At 39.2% G+C, this 17,672-nt stretch overlaps 1 protein-coding gene across 5 annotated transcripts in view; it reads right to left on the bottom strand.

The window, feature by feature from the left end:
* Nucleotides 1-1,424: 1,424 nt before the first annotated feature.
* mtmr2 (myotubularin related protein 2) overlaps nt 1,425-17,672 on the bottom strand; it is a 129,463-nt gene continuing 113,215 nt past the window's right edge. For 2 of the 5 annotated variants that reach the window (XM_063053822.1, XM_063053825.1), the window contains one exon: nt 5,467-6,673. In XM_063053822.1, the coding sequence (XP_062909892.1) occupies nt 6,512-6,673 (162 nt within the window). In that variant the 3' untranslated portion in view covers nt 5,467-6,511. Of the gene's footprint in view, nt 1,558-5,466; nt 6,674-17,672 lie in introns of those variants that run through there. The other 3 variants (XM_063053820.1, XM_063053824.1, XM_063053821.1) reach the window with 3 other exon arrangements.

Genomic DNA, 17,672 nt, shown 5'->3' with positions numbered 1-17,672 from the left:
ATTTCATGGGATTTGTACTAAATGGCGATAAGTATCATGATTGTCCTGATTTTAATATTTCTTTGGCTTGTATGGATTGTATCATTTACCCATCTGTCATTAAGATGGTGGCTGAGCCCAAAGGAATTTTTCAACATACAAGATTACTTGGTTACTAAAACATTAGTTTAGTTTAGTAGCTAAATTTCCATATTCAAGCTTATATAATGCTTCTCTTATATCTTGTGTTGAAGTTGTATTGTACTAATGTTTTAGACTACATTTGAGCACCCACCTGAATGAAATCTTTTGGATAGGTTTGAGTCTTCATTTATTCTTTTCTTTGCACATCTATAAGAATGGTTAAACTGTATTTACATTAAGTGGGAAATGGAATGTCACTCAAGTACAGGACATTTTGTCATCTCTGGAAATAAGGATATGAAATTGCTAAGTGTAAATGATTTTACTTGGAAGTGTAATCTTGTGATCAAATGTGAAATAAAAGGGGGTTTTTTAAATTTCAAATCTGAACGTATGTCAAACGTGAACTAGAAGAAAACAACACACTAGGTATTTAAATCTTGCATTTTGAACAACTCCATAATCCATTAGTGAGCTTGGTTTGTGATTATTGAATAGCCAGCTTAAGTCTCATATTAAGTATTTTCTTTAGTGGCAATGGTCTTTTATATGAACACATTTAGCCCTTACAGCCTATTTCATTCAGTAAGCTAATGGCTGATCTTCCTCAAAGCCATTTTCTAGCCCTATCCCTGGATCTCTTTTATTCCCTTAATAGCCAGAAATCAATTACATTTTTGAAACAACAGAAGACAGCAAAACTACTTGGAGAAAATGTTAATTTAAAGCTGGTTGGGTCTAAATGTAAATCTGATGGAGGCAACTCTTTCATTATGATTGTACAGTGGGACAATGATAAAAGACATAACCAGGGGCTACATACACAGCTGAATACTTCCTGCAGTTTTTGTTAGAATTGCTCTAAGCTCACCAAATAGGGCTTTGTGGAGAGTGTTATAATAAATGACAGCAATATTTTCTGCCTCACACAAGTCTTTATTAGGATAGTATAGTAGCAGCTGGAAGAATATGGTTTAAAAATACAGTGCACTTTAAGGGTAATTTCTGCTTCTATAATTCATATAACTTGCTTCTACCAATAGTGCATATTGTTTTTACAGCTTCCAGCTGGGAATACAGCAGAGTAATTTTAATTGTTACCGGCAATAAACTAGACGTATCTAAATTTTTAACCAAACTGAAAACCATCATAAAAATGGCATAAACTTTTTTTCCCCAATGCTTACTTTGAGAATTTGCTATTTAGCATTCTTATGGAATATGGAGATTTATCCTGAGTTGTTAAACGATGCTTAAACCAATACAGATTAGTACAAATGGCAAAAACAAGTAGGAAGCACCTCATTTCCAAGACAGAAGCAAAAAATTACTTAAGACATGGTTGACCAGATGATTGCAGATTTCCAGAGGGTTTAGTAGACAAGCTGGATTGCCCTCTATGATCTCAGAACAGTTGTGCCCATTTGGATTCAGCTGTAGTACAATTTTAAGAAAATCAACAATATATCCATAGAAATTATAACATTTTTGTAAACATTCAACAACTGAAGACAATGAGTGGGCTTTGTATTACATTGTTGCTTGTATAAAAAACATATTTTTCATTTGAATTTACTTTTAAAGTATCCATTGTACAAAATAATGAACTTCAACTTAAGCCTGCACCAAAGAAGAAATACTGTGGAATAAAAGCTGTGATAAGGGATGAAGCAATGTTATTTTTAAACTAATCTGCACATTCAAGGAAGTTATGAAATGTTGCTGTACTTTGTGTTAGAGATACAAAATTAAAAATCTTAATATTTGCATAGCTGAAATGTTGGTTTCTATATACTTGCATAAATGTAGGTGATTACCTAGAGAATTTTAATATATCACACTTTACACACCATATTATGTAGAGGGTTGACAAGGACACAAGATGTCACTTATGTCCAATAATCACAAGGTGGGTCACTAAGAAAGCTTTTCTAACTAGCACTGTTCTTCTGCAGTGATTTTGGGCAAGTGGCAAAATCACTTCCCTGAAATATTTTTATTGATCAATCACAGCATGCTTTTTTTTTTTGCAAACCTCTATCCTTCCTATTCTTACATTTCAAATAAACCTCTTTAAAAGTTTCATCTAAAGAAAGACAGTTTTGTGTATTTAAGGAATTGCAAACTTGAGTGACAGACCAATTATGAGATTATTAATCAGACAGGGACAAAATATTTAAATCCACTAATACAACTGTGGAAGTTAAATTAATATTAAAAGGGGAGAAGACCCATTATCCTGACATGATCTTGCTGATACTTCACAGCCAACTAAAGGAGTTGACTCTTAATGTCCTTGCACAACCTTCTGAAGGACACTTAGGAATGTCTCATAAATGCTAGTCTTGCCAGCAGCATTCGGATCCTGAAAATTGAATAAATAAAAACTTGCACAGCAGACTGGCATTCATTTGTGTCAGTAAGTCAGTTGAAATGGAAAATAATCACATCAAATGTACTCTTACTCCTCTCTAAAATGTGTGTTTACTTCAAGCAAAGATTACTAGAGAATAACATGGGAGTTCATACTCTAACCTAATTATCTTTCCTTAACGTCTCTTCATTGCTCCTGCTTATTCAAATCAGAAAATTCAACATAGATCAGGGATATGGCAAAAGATCATTCAGACAAACATCAAAAAATGGTAAATCTTGCCAATTAGAACTGTCTAATAAATTGCATCAAAATGCATTCCTTTCAGGATTTAATAGAACATTTTAACAATTCTAGTTTTGTTTACTTCTGTCTTACATATATTTAACTATTGTATAGAATTCAACCAAAAGGAGAAGTCTTATGTACAAACTGGTAGTAATTTGTGGAACCTAAAACTACAGACAGATGAGTTTGATTTGTTTCATCATTAATAGTCAAATTAATCCAGAATAAAGGAAGTAACAAGAATGAATTGCAGTCTGTCGATAAACATCTTAAGCTGTACATCTCAGGGAACAGGACTTGGCCACCTTTCCATGCGGTTGCGAGTTTTCTGTTTGCAACTGCACAAATTTAAGTAATTTTAAAACTGAAAAGAATTGTATTAAAGTGTAAAATTATTTAAATCCAAGTCTTGAATTTGGCTTCTTTTGTTTTTAACACACATGCAAAGTTTCAGTTAAGATAAGTGGATACCCTGCCTACACTCAGAGGTGGGTGCTCACTTTGCTACATAGGCTACAGATTTTGTTAACGACAAATACATTTACTTGCAAGGTGCTCAGGAAACCAAGCTGCCAAAGGAGGCAAGGGCTGCTATTTACTGTTCATATAACAAAAATTGCTTCTACCTGTCATTTACTTGCCTTTGAACCATCCCACAATGTACCTCCCTTCTGTGGCAATATGCAATTTAAACACCAGGAAAAATATTTGCTCATAAACTGTATTATCCTTGGAGCATTCTGCACATTAGGGAGCCAATTAGACTGACTTTCAGGTAGGAGACTTTATAAAACAAAAACATGCTCACTATATATAGTATTCAAACCTACAGTGTTCCTGTTTGGAAATCCCGACCCAACTGTCTTCAATAACAAATCAAACTCAATACCAGTATTTGGTATTCTTCTCTTTCCCCAACTCTGTTTTTGAAGTATACTTGGATGGTCTTGTATTATTTTAGTAAAATTCTGATAATCCCTCACTTCTACAACTTTGGAGGTGCCTGATTTGCAGATTTTCCATACTATTATATATTATTCCTATTACTACTACAATGACTATTTTTGTTATGCTGTAGTATAATAATTCTTCAGTGAGCCATGTTTAAAGGGGGGAACAGGAACAGGCCCTCTGGTGAATTTAAAGGAAGCACTGGAAGATGGACCTAGATAAGTTTAATGACTGTGCAAGAAACAACCAGGTGAGCCAGATGTCAAACCAACCATTTTCTGGGAAAAAATGATTACAGGTTTTCAGAGTTCAGCTCAATCTTACTTTAGAAAATGAAATGAAGCTGAGATGCTTCAAATTTTGTTTCCGTAAATAATATTGTACCTAGTAGTACACATTTAGGTAATTTAGGTACTTTTAAATTATTTACAGCCCCATATTGTTCTTGCTAGCACAACTCTAATACCAAAAAATGGCCAATAATTTACTTGATAGACTAAATTTAACGCATTCTGAGAAAAAAATTTACAGAGATAAGTGAAAGAAAAATACTTTCAATTGATCTGATGATGTTTAGTTTTAAGTGGCTTGCCCTGATTATAATAGATTTCTAGCTTAAATTTGAAATTGTCCTCTCAGTCCAACTACCTTCAGACAGTCAAATCAATTTCTGGCAACATATGATCATCAGTCATTTAAATATCCTCCCAGAATATTTACGCAAAGAACATCAATTAGCCAAAACCAGTCCTTTTTTTCGAAAATTATCAAAATATTTGCACAATTAGAATGTTATTTTGGCCTACTTTGAAAGGTAATTTAATGTCCTAAATTCTGATATGATAAAAATAAAATGGATATTTTTGCAATTATATAGATGCTTTAGTATCAATAAAATGCAAAATAAAGCCTGCACTTTGGAGTCCCAAATTTATTTCTTTCACTTCTTTTCTATTGCTCTTTGTTGTCATTCAGGGAATGATGTGGATTAAATGATTTTATCCACATGTAATTTATTAAAACATCCTGCATCCTCAAACCTGCAGCCACGCTCTCCTGCTTAAGAAAGATTCTAAGGAAGTAAATATTTTTACTTACATATACATATTTTCTGTGCAATTTAGATTAAAGCAACAGAAATTCTTGTACTCACATTAGTAAGCTTAACCAGATCAAATTCAGATTAGATCTATTAAATTTGACACATAAAAGCTAAAATTCTAAAATCCAATTACTTTTCCTTAAAAGGAGATAAACTGCTGATGCTTTGGTGCTGTTGAATTTGCAATAATCAGTAACCTTTTATGACCCTAGTAGTAAGGTTTGCAATAGACCGACGTTAGCAGACTATATGATAGTATTATCTGGAATATGCTAACTTTAGATTAACACCCTTGACAAATCTTGGACCTAAAATGTGAAATTGCTAATCAGGCAAAACGTAGCAAGAATTTAACCTGAAAACTAAATGCCTGAAGAAAGTCATTTAGTGTAGTTTTCAGCCCCAAAATGGACTGAATCTTTTTCAATGTAATAAATCATAAATTGGTTTTCTTAAACTAGGATAGATACATACAGAAGATTCATCAGAATTTAGCTTTCTAAATTGATAATCAGTAATTCCTGAAATACCTCTACACACTGCAGTAATCTGGTTACTTACACCCCAGTAACATAATCCTGAAATTCAGGTTTGGTTTAACGATTGAGCCTACACTACAAATTTCACGTTTTTGATACATTTCCCAATTTCTTTAAAAAATACTAGACATTTTACTAACATGTAACTAATTTCTAAAGCTTATATATATATATATATATATAAATAAGAATACAATTTAACAAAATAATTTTTTGTGCATTAAAAAATGCTCTATTGAAGTACATGCATAATGCAAGATTAAAGAAAGGATTCAAGAAAGCTGGTAGTTTACACACACAAAAAAAAGGTGGCACTAGCTGCATTTCTTATGTGCCTTGCCATCGGGACAGTTGGTTTGGTCAACTGAAACTTGGCTGTCACATTTTAATATACAACATATTTCAGATAGAAAAATACATTACTGATTTTCAGTACTTTTAGTTGTACTGATCAATCCAGTGCAAATGTGAACTGTGTTACAATACAACAATGGTAGCAATATTTTTGCAATACCAAAATGGCAATTTGAGATATAAAACTAATATATTTTTTAAAGTCTACACAGCACACAGTGGGTAAATTACCATTTCTGGTCACAGTCAACATACCTGCACAGTTTAGAAGTCATTTTTTCCCCTTATAATAGTTTTTCCATACATATTTTACCACACATATACTTAAACATGTTTCTTACCTACTATGTATGTTGAATTATCATTCGTTTTATTATCCCTCTTGTTAAAAGAGAGGGAGGCAAGAAACCCAGTATGGAACAGTTGGGAATTGTAGTGTCAAACTACAGAAAGCAAACAGATCTAAAACATATGAACACACTAAGTTTAAATGATAATCTTAGAATTAAAGAGAACAATGGTAGTTAATACTTATCAGTGCAACAAAATAATACTTGCTTCCAAAAAAACAAACTATTTCATAGTCTATCTGCTTGCAACATTTGAAATATTTGTTTCAAATAGCAATTATTGTTCCTATTAAAAGATATATTTATAAGTTAAAGTAATCCTGCTTATATATCCTTGGTTGAATGTATGAATATTTTTTTCTTAAAGCATCAGAAGATCTTTGTATATATTACCCTCACCTATTGATATATTCTTTAATGTATTCAAGTTTCAAACAGCAGTCTGCTCTGGTGTAACTGAACGTGATGGTGAGCCCGCTTTCTCCGATGAGGAAGCAGATCTGTTAGAAACTTCTCGCTGTAATTCTTCTACTTTTTTCTGAAGCTCTGTTCTCTTTGCTAAAAGCTCCTTGTAACGCTGATGAATAGGCTCCTGTATTCAGAAAGGAATGAATAAAAATAGTGCAATGTACTTCCATTGGCAAATTTGTTTTCTTTGACAATATTTATAAATTTACTTGGCTTTCCCCCATCCCCCAAGAAATCACATGAATTTAGGCAACAAATCTTTAAGTAAATCAAGTGCGCTTCACTTAAACTGATTCGGCACAACATCTGTGCTGTGTACCAAAGGGCCTTACTATACTGTACTATGTTCTATGTTCCTAACAGGGCCTAAATTTCAAAATTCAACGTACATTTTTTAATAAAGTATATATACTATATACAACCTTAAGATTTGTCTCCTTACAGGCAGCCACAAAACAAAGCAACCCAATAGAACCCATTTAAAAAGGACCCACTGTGCAGCAAAAAAAACCAAATTGTGCAAACAGTAAAAGTAAGCAAATAACATTCAGAACTGAAGTTCACAAAAATGAGTCCACAGCCGATCCAGGAGCTAGCTAGTTGTAGGCCACAGCCTTATTTCAGCACAGAGACGAGGAAACCTCACAAGCCTGTATTTTGCCTCCGGCCCCAACACCCTTACCTTTTCAATCTGGCCTGGCGCTTAAATCGGTCAAACAGCGGGTTGTTCCTTGTTCTCAGACCCAGGCCCAGCTGCTTCCATACGCTCCTGGGTCTGGGACCCACTGCCTCGATTTGGCCCGTCCTCGACCTTTCCAATCTGGCCCGGCACTTAACGCAGTCAATCAGCTTATTCCTTGCTCTCGGGCCAGGCCCTGCTGACTTAACTCTGTCTTGCCTTGGTTCTGCCACTTCGAATTGCCTCCAACTCCGTTCCATGAATGGCCAAACATTGGCTTCTACTCCACTCTTGGGGCCCAGACCCCACCGCCTCAAATTAGCGCGTGCATACACACACACACACACAACATCCTGCACCTTCGAGACTTCAGTTCATACAACAAAAATGCCAGGTTGTATAGGTGGTTCAAAAGCTCAGCTCTGAAAAGGAAGTTATAGACTATTGATTGCAGTGATCATTTGCCAGAAAAGGCGTGATTAATAAAGTAGTTAGTAGTTTTGTTTGCTGCCTGCAAGTCATTACTGTGTTTCACCAGCGTCATCTTAAACTGGAAATTTCCAATCAGTTTTCATCCCAAGTAATTAATTTTAATGGATAATGAAAATGTTGTAACGTTTTTCATCACAAACTCAGCAACTAACTATGAATATAGCAGACTTGGCCAAGCAATTGATTTATTTTTTGCATGCACAAAAACATAATTACAACAAGCATTTAAGTAAAGGATCCATTAAAGCACAAGCTACAAAATTCAACACCAAACCACATAACTCAGTACAACTGAGTCTTGCCACTTGCAGAAGTTCTCTGATGACTCTGCAGTGGTTGACTGTATGAGAGATGGGCAGGAGTCACAGTAGAGAGCACTGGTGGACAAGTTTGTGGAGTGGTGTGGGAGGAATCACCTGCTCCTGAATATGGCCAAAACCAGGGAGATGATGATTGATTTTAAAAGGAAGAGGACTGTGATGAGCCCTGTATACATTCCGGGAGAAGAGGTTGCGATAATGGAGGAGTACCAATACTTGGGTGTTCAGCTTGACTTAACTGGAAAACTAACACCAAGGCTGTTTACAAAAGGGGGATGAGCAGACTATTTTCTAAGGAAACTGAGTTCCTTCAACATGTGCAGCAGAATGTTGGAGATCTTTTACCAGTCTGCTGCAGTGAGTGCAGTTTTATTTGCTGCTTTATGTTGGGGGAGCAGCATCGGTGCTGGTGATACAAAAATACTAACTCATCAATCAGGCTGGATCTGTCCTTGGCTACAATCTGGACTACTTTGAATTAGTGTTGGAGAGGAGGTCACTAAACAAACTGTTATCCATTATGGACAATCTGGCACAGCCTCTGCATGACCTACTGAATAACCTTTTCAAACAGGTTCATTCAGCTCCGCTGTCACCAGGATTATTACAGAAAATGTTTCCTACCAAATGCAATAAGCATATAGAACAATTTATCTCTGAGCGACAGGAGAACACACATCATAGTATAATAGTCTCCGCTTTATTATTTCATACAGTATTATTGCACATTAGTGTACGTTGTTACATTATTGTGTATATTATTATCCTCTATGTTATTATTAGTTAAGTCTGCACACTGCTAGGTGTGTTTTTAAATGTTGCTGCTGTAACAAAAGAATTTCCCACATGTGATCAATAAAGTACTTATTATTATTATTATTATTATTATTATAAGGAGATAAAAGCAAGAGTCTTAAAAACTTTGACAAAGCAGCAACACACACGCAAGATGCTGGAGGAACTCAGCAGGCCAGGCAGCATCGATGGAAAAAAGGCAGTCAACATTTTGGGCCAAGACCCTTTGACTTTTTTCCGTAGATGCTGCCAAGCCTCCCGAGTTCCTCCAGCATTTGTGTACGTTATTGGGATTTCCACCATCTGCAGATTTTCTCGTTTTTGATAAAGCAGCGGTGGTTTACTGAGAATCGTAAAAGACAGAAGAGAAATTTCAGATGACAAGAGAAAAGTAATGGAATTAAATTTAATGAATGTGTAACATGTAACCATGATTGTGTGGCTAGGCACAGCTCAAATTGCAGCTATAAATTTGCTGATGACACAACTATGGTTGGCAGAATTTCAAATGGTGATAAGGAGGCGTACAGTAGTGAGACAGATCAGCTGGTTGAGTGGTGTTGAGACAACAACCTTGCACTTAACATTAAGAAATTGATTGTGGACTTCAGGAAGGGAAGGGTGAGCAGCTTCAAGTTCCTCGGTGTCAACATCTCTGAAGATGTACCCTGGACCCAACATATTGATGCAATTATACAGAAGGCATGGCAGGAACTACATTTCATTAAGTGTTTGAGGGGATTTGTATGTCTCCAAAGACTCCAGTAATGTTTTACAGACGCACTTTAGAGAGCATTCTAGATGGTTGCATCACCATCTGGTATGGAGGGGCCTCTGCACAGAACTGGAAAAAGCTGCAGGAAGTTGCAAACTCAGCCAGCTCCATCATGAGCACTCACTTCCCCAGAATCGAGGACATCTTCAAAAGGCGATGCCTCAAAAAGGTAGCATCCACCATTAAGGACCCACATGACCCAGTACCAACCCTTTTCTCATTGCTGCCTCGAGGAGGTGGTACAGGAGCCTGAAGACACACACCACCATTTCAGAAACAGGTTCTTCCTCTTCGGCTTTAGATTTAAATGGACAGTGAATCCATATACACTATCTCACTATTCCTTTTTTTGCTCTCTTTTTGCACTACTTATTCAATTTTTATAAACAGTACATTTCTTATTGTAATTTATAGCATTTTTACAATGTATTGCAATATGCTACTACTGCAAAACAATAAATTTCATGATATATGCCAGTGATAATAAACCTGATTCTGATGTAGACTCGATGGACTGAATGACCTACTTCAGCTCCTACATCTTATGGTCTTGATTCTGAACACTAGTATTGAATTTCATCAAGAATTTAGTGTACAGATTCCATAGGAATTTCAAAGTTCAAAGTCAATTTATCAAAGTACATCTCCATTTTCTACCCTGAGATTCATTTTCTCCAAAGTATAAATACTGAACTGCTTTCAAGTTAAGAGACTGCACCCATGAGACGAAAAAAAATGAACACACAATATATGCAGACTGATCTAGTTTACCCAGGATAATGATTACAGGCTGAAGATTCACAGTAGGAAGGTACTTAAGGGATTTACTTTGCAAGCTGAAAAGGCCATCTCTTCTAATGATACTTGCAATACTTTATCAAACAAGGTGACATTTATTTCTAATTAATTAAAACAACAATGCTTTCTCTTCTGCCCACTTTATATTCAGAATTTCCTTTCTTATAGACTGTGCAGCCGTGGAGGCAAAACCGTTGAGAGAAAAACTTTCCAAACGAATGGATTAAACTTAGAGAGCATGGGATTCAATGGGAAAAAGAGAGTTTGTCTTATGGAAGTTGTTATAGGAATAGTTTTTTAGGAATTTAACCCCTCCATGATATCAGAATAGATTGTACAGGACGGGGGTGATGAATAAAAGGGACTTGGAGTGGGATTTAGGCTGCAGGTTTTTACAAAACTTTAACTTTACAGAAGGTGGAGAAGAGAAGAGGTTAGCTAGTAGTATATTAACACTGGAAAAAATGCACAAAAAAGGCCTACTGGCCCAACTTAGTCCATGCCAGATTTTTATGCTCCTTCTTTCTTCATCTAAATCTATCAGCACAAGCCGTTGTTTCTTTCTCCCTCATATACTTGTCCACCCTACCATTAGCTACATTAATATTACTTGCTACAACCATACCATGGTACCATTCCTAAATTCTCACCACTTTTATTTCATCCCATCGTGATCATTTTATATTTATAGCCTTCAGTTATCCCACAAGTAGGGTCATAATGAATCACAAAGCACAGAAGCCCACCTTGTCCACACCTACCATCAAGTTCCATCAATATTAATTCCATATACCAGCATATGCTTCAGATCCTTCTATGTCTTGGTGATACTTTATACTTTATTGTCTCCAAACAACTGATACTAGAACGTACAATCATCACAGCGATATTTGATTCTGGGCTTCCCACTCCCTGGATTACAAATATTAAATATTAAAAATAGTAAAAATTAGTAAATATTAAAAATTTAAATTATAAATCATAAATAGAAAATAGAAAAATGGAAAGTAAGGTAGTGCAAAAAAACCGAGAGGCAAGTCCAGATATTTGGAGGGTACGGCCCAGATCCGGGTCAGGATCCGTTCAGCAGTCTTATCACAGTTGGAAAGAAGCTGTTCCCAAATCTGGCCATACGAGTCTTCAAGCTCCTGAGCCTTCTCCTGGAGGGAAGAGGGACGAAAAGTGCGTTGGCTGGGTGGGTCGTGTCCTTGATTATCCTGGCAGCACTGCTCCGACAGCATGCGATGTAAAGTGAGTCCAAGGATGGAAGATTGATTTGTGTGATGTGCTGCGTCGTGTTCACAATCTTCCGCAGCTTCTTTCGGTCTTGGACAGGACAACTTCCATACCAGGTTGCGATTTACCCTAGAAGAATGCTTTCTATGGTGCATCTATAAAAATTAGTGAGGGTTTTAGGGGACAGGCCAAATTTCTTTAGTTTTCTCAGGAAGTAAAGGTGCTGGTGGGCCTTCTTGGCAGTGAACTCTGCTTGGGTGGACCAAGTCAGGTCATTTGTGATATTGACCCCAAGGAACTTAAAGCTTTTGACCTGTTCCACTTGCGCACCACCGATGTAAATTGGGTCGTGCGGTCCGCTACTCCTTCTGAAGTCAACAACCAATTCCTTCGTCTTGCTGACGTTGAGGGATAGGTTATTGTCTTCGCACCATGCCACCAGGTTCTTAATTTCCCCTCTGTACTCAAACTCATCATTACACAAGATATGGCCTACAATTGTTGTGTCATCAGCAAACTTACATATTGAGTTTGATGGAAACTTGGCTACACAATCATGGGTGTACATTGAGTACAGCAGGGGGCTGAGTACACAGCTTTGTGGGGCACCGGTGCTCAGAGTGATTGTAGAGGAGAGCTTGTCCCCTATTTTTACAGCCTGGGTCCTGTCCGTGAGGAAGTTGAAGATCCAGCTGCAGATCTGAGTGCTAAGGCCCAGGTTCCGAAGCTTAGGAATCAGATTATTTGGAATGATGGTATTAAAGGCAGAGCTGTAGTCAATGAAAAGGAGCCTTACGTATGCGTCTTTCTTCTCCAGGTGCTCTAAGGAGGAATGTAAGGCCAGAGAGATGGCATCTGCCGTTGACCTGTTGCTCCAGTAGGCGAATTGCAAAGCGTCGAGGTTGACCGGTAGGCTGTGGTTGATGTGTGCCATAACCAATCTCTCGAAACACTTCATAGCAATTGATGTCAGAGCCACAGGTCGATAGTCATTCAGGCATGCCACCTTGCTCTTCTTCAGCACTGGGATTATCGCTGCCTTCTTAAAACACGAGGGGATCTTAGACTGAAGCAAGGAGCAGTTGAAGATGTCAGCAAACACTCCAGCTAGCTCGCTTGCACAGGCGTGGAGAACCCGTCCTGGGACGCCATCTGGGCCCGTCGCCTTCCTTGGATTTACCTTCAGGAAGGCCCTTCTAACGTCCTCCTTGGTGACGATGAATCTCAATGCCACCAGGTCCAGTTCATCCGGAGGGAGCAGGACGCTCCTCTTCTGTTCGAATCTTGCATAGAATACGTTAAGTTCGTCAGGAAGAGAAGCGCCACAGTTATTGATATTCCCAGCCTTTTCTTTGCGCCCAGTGATCTCATTTAGACCTTGCCATAGTCTACTGGCATCCCTCTGGTTAGCCTGGGCTTCCAACTTGGCTCAATATTGCCTCTTGGCGCCCTTAATGGCTTTCCGGAGTTCACGCCTGGATTCCATGTAGTGACTAGTATCCCAAATGCTCTTATAGATATATAAATGTTATGAAAGTCTCTGCTTCCACCAACCCACTCAGGCAATGGGTTCCAGATTTCAATCACCCTCTGAGTGATTTTCTTTTCCCTTTGAGGCCCCTCAAGGTCCCTTGCCTTAAACTTATGCCCTCTAGTTTCAGATAGCTCCCCAAAAGGGAAAATGTTTCTACTATTTGCGGTATGTCCCTCATAAATTTGTACAGTCCTATCAGGTCAATCTCATCCACTCCAAGGAAAATCAGCCCAGTCTATTCAGCCTCTCCTCATAAGATCTCTTCTACTCTAATCTTTAATAATTTTGAAACTCTCTATTTTGTCACCCCTCAGCCTTCTGTTTTCAAGAGAAAAGGGAGTCGAGTTCTTTCATCCTTTATATTTATTTGAATATTTATATTTAAGTGTCATCTACATAAATCTTCTCTGATCTTAAGCCAACACTTTGTACCTTTTTCCAATATGGCCACCAAACCTGTACACAATATTGTGGATCATCTAACCAAGGCTCAATACAGGCTTAAGACAGCTTTCCTAACTTTTAATTTTATTTCTCTGGAAATAAATGCTAATGTTTGGTTTGACTTTTTAATGGTCTTGCTAACCTGAGGCACAACTTTTAGTAACTGATGTATTTGTATTCCAATCACAAACATTAGAAAATCTGCAGATGCTGGAAATCCAAGGAACAAACACAAAATGCTGGAGGAATGCAGGTCAGGCAGCATCTATGGAAAAAACATAGAATGGGGGGAGGTGCAGTCGGCGTTTCGGGCCAGGACCCTTCGTCGGGACTGGCAGAGGGGGGAGATAGTGGGAGATTTGGGGGTGGGGAGACCCGGGGTGGTGGGGGAGGGCGGGAGGGGGAGGGATGAAGCCGGGAGCTGGGAGGTTGATTGGCAAAAGGGATACAAGGCTGGAGAAAGGGGAGTATCAACAAAATGTCAACAAAATAGAGAGAGTACAGAGAAGGTTTACTAGAATGTTATCTGGGTTTCATCACTTAAGTTACAGAGAAAGGTTGAACAGAGAAAGGTCTTTATTCTTTGGAATGTAGAAGGTTGAGGGGGGACTTGATAGAGGTATATAAAATTATGAGGGGGATAAATAGAGTTAAGGTGGATAGGCTTTTTCCATTGAGAGTGGAGGAGATTCAAACAAGAGGACATGAGTTGAGAGTTAAAGGGCAAAAGTTTAGGGGTAACATGAGGGGGAACTTCTTTACTCAGAGAGTGGTAGCTGTGTGGAACGAGCTTCCAGCAGAAGTGGTTGAGGCAGGTTTGATGTTGTCATTTAAAGTTAAATTGGACAGCTATATGGACAGGAAAGGAATGCAGGGTTATGGGCTGAGTGCAGGTCGGTGGGACTAGGTAAGAGTAAGAGTTCGGCATGGACTAGAAGGGCCGAGATGGCCTGTTTCCATGCTGTAATTGTTATATGGTTATAATCATAGACATCTACAGCACATTACAGGCCTTTCAGACCACAATGTTGTGCTGACCATGTAACCTACTCTAGAAACTGCCTAGAATTACCGTACCTCATAGCCCTCTATTTTTCTAAGCTCCATGTACCTATCTAGGAGTCTCCTAAAAGACCTTATTGTATCCACCTCTACCACTGCATTCCACATACCCACCACTCTATGTAAAGAACTTATCTCTGACATTCCCCTTGTACCTACTTCCAAGCAGCTTAAAACTATGCGCCCTCGTGTTAGCCATTTCAGCCCTGGAAAAAAGCCTCTGACTATCCACACGATCAATGCCTCTCATCATCTTATACACCTCTGTCAGGTCACCTCTCCTCTTTCGTCGCTCCAAGGCAAAAAGGTCAAGTTTGCTCAAACCTATTCTCATAAGGCATGCTCTCCAATCCAGTAAACAGTCGACGTTGTGGGCCGAGGTGCTTCATCCGCCACAGAGTTGACTGTTCACTCTTTTCCATAGATGCTGCCCAGCTTGCTGAGCTCCTCCAACATTTTGTTTGTGCTGTTTGTATTCCAAGATTGCATTGTGTACTTTACACCTAGTCTTGCACATTCCAAATAACATATAATTTCCCTTTCCTTCCCATTGTATTGCCTTACACATCGCATGGCTGAACCCTATCTCCTTATTATTCTGCAAATTTACCCAGCTTTTCATAAATGTCCAAGTGTGTAAGCATGTCTCTTTACTAGATTATTTCATAATGCATGGATATAATCATTCTGGACTGGATGTTCAAACCTCGTCTACTTTGCTTAGAACATAGAACATAGAATATAGAATAGTACAGCACAGTACAGGCCCTTCGGCGCACAATGTTGTGCCGACCCTCAAACCCTGCCTCCCATATAACCCCCCCACTTTAAATTCCTCCATATATCTGTCTAGTAGTCTCTTAAATTTCACTACTGTATCTGCCTCCACCACTGACTCAGGCAGCGCATTCCACGCACCAACCACTCTCTGAGTAAAAAATCTTCCTCTAATATCCCCCTTGAACTTCCCACCCCTTACCTTAAAGCCATGTGCTCTTGTATTGAGCAGTGGTGCCCAGGGGAAGAGGCACTGGCTGTCCACTCTATCTATTCCTCTTAATATCCTGTATACCTCTATCATGTCTCCTCTCATCCTCCTTCTCTCCAGAGAGTAAAGCCCTAGCTCCCTTAATCTCTGATCATAATCCATACTCTCTAAACCAGGCAGCATCTTGGTAAATCTCCTCTGTACCCTTTCCAATGCTTCCACATCCTTCCTATAGTGAGGCGAACAGAACTGGACACAGTACTTCAAGTGTGGCCTAACCAGAGTTTTATAGAGCTGCATCATTACCTCGCAACTCTTAAACTCTATCCCTCGACTTATGAAAGCTAACACCCCATAAGCTTTCTTAACTACCCTATCTACCTGTGAGGCAACTTTCAGGGATCTGTGGACATGTACCCCCAGATCCCTCTGCTCCTCCACACTACCAAGTATCCTACCATTTACTCTGTACTCTGCCTTGGAGTTTGTCCTTCCAAGGTGTACCACCTCACACTTCCCCAGGTTGAACTCCATCTGCCACTTCTCAGCCCACTTCTGCATTCTACCAATGTCTCTCTGCTATCTTCGACAATCCTCTATACTACCCACAACACCACCAATCTTTGTGTCGTCTGCAAACTTGCCAACCCACCTTCTACCCCCACATGCAGGTTGTTAATAAAAATCACGAAAAGTAGAGGTCCCAGAATCGATCCTTGTGGGACACCACTAGTCACAACCCTCCAATCCGAATGTACTCCCTCCACCACGACCCTCTGCTTTCTGCAGGCAAGCCAATTCTGAATCCACCTGGCCAAACCTCCCTGGGTCCCATGACTTCTGACTTTCTGAATAAGCCTACCGTGTGGAACCTTGTCGAATGCCTTACTAAAATCCATGTAGATCACATCCACTGCGCTACCCTCACCTATATGCCTGGTCACCTCCTCAAAGAAGTCTATCAGGCTTGTTAGACACGATCTGCCCTTCACAAAGCCATGCTGACTGTCCCTGATCAGATCATGTTTCTCTAAATGCAAATAGAACCTATCTCTAAGAACCTTTTCCAACAGCTTTCCCACCACAGACGTAAGGCTCACTGGTCTATAATTACCCGGACTATCCCTACTACCTTTTTATAACAAGGGGACAGCATTCGCCTCCCTCCAATCCTCCGGGTACCATTCCTGTGGACAACGAGGACAAAAAGATCCTACCCAGAGGCTCAGCAATCTCTTCCCTCGCCTCGTGGAGCAGTCTGGGGAATATTCCATCAGGCCCCGGGGACTTCTCCGTCCTAATGTATTTTAACAACTCCAACACCTCCTCTCCCTTAATATCAACATGCTCCAGAACATCAACCTCACTCATATTGTCCTCACCATCATTAAGTTCCCTCTCATTGGTGAATACTGAAGAGAAGTATTCATTGAGGACCTCGCTCACTTCCACAGCCTCCAGGTACATCTTCCCACCTTTATCTCTAATCGGTCCTACCTTCACTCCTGTCATCCTTTTGTTCTTCACATAATTGAAGAATGCCTTGGGGTTTTCTTTTACCCTACTTGCCAAGGCCTTCTCATGCCCACTTCTTGCTCTCCTCAGCCCCTTCTAAAGCTCCTTTCTTGCTACACTATATTCCTCAATAGACCCATCTGATCCTTGCTTCTTAAATCTCATGTATGCTGCCTTTTTCCACCTGACTAGATTTTCCACCTCACTTGTCACCCATGGTTCCTTCACCCTACCATTCTTTATCTTCCTCACCGGGACAAATTTATCCCTAATATCCTGCAAGAGATCCCTGAATATCGACCATAGTACATTTCCCTGCAAAAGTTCTAGCCTTATAGCCTCATAATCTGCCCTTCCCCAAGTAAAAATTTTCCTGTCCTCTCTGATTCTACCCTTTTCCATGATAATGCTAAAGGCCAGGGAGCGGTGGTCACCGTCCCCCAGATGCTCACCCACTGAGAGATCTGTGACCTGACTCGGTTTCT

The sequence above is a fragment of the Mobula hypostoma genome, chromosome 7 (genome assembly GCF_963921235.1).
Source record: "Mobula hypostoma chromosome 7, sMobHyp1.1, whole genome shotgun sequence".
NCBI lineage: Eukaryota > Metazoa > Chordata > Chondrichthyes > Myliobatiformes > Myliobatidae > Mobula > Mobula hypostoma.
This window is presented reverse-complemented; position numbering and strand designations above follow the sequence as displayed.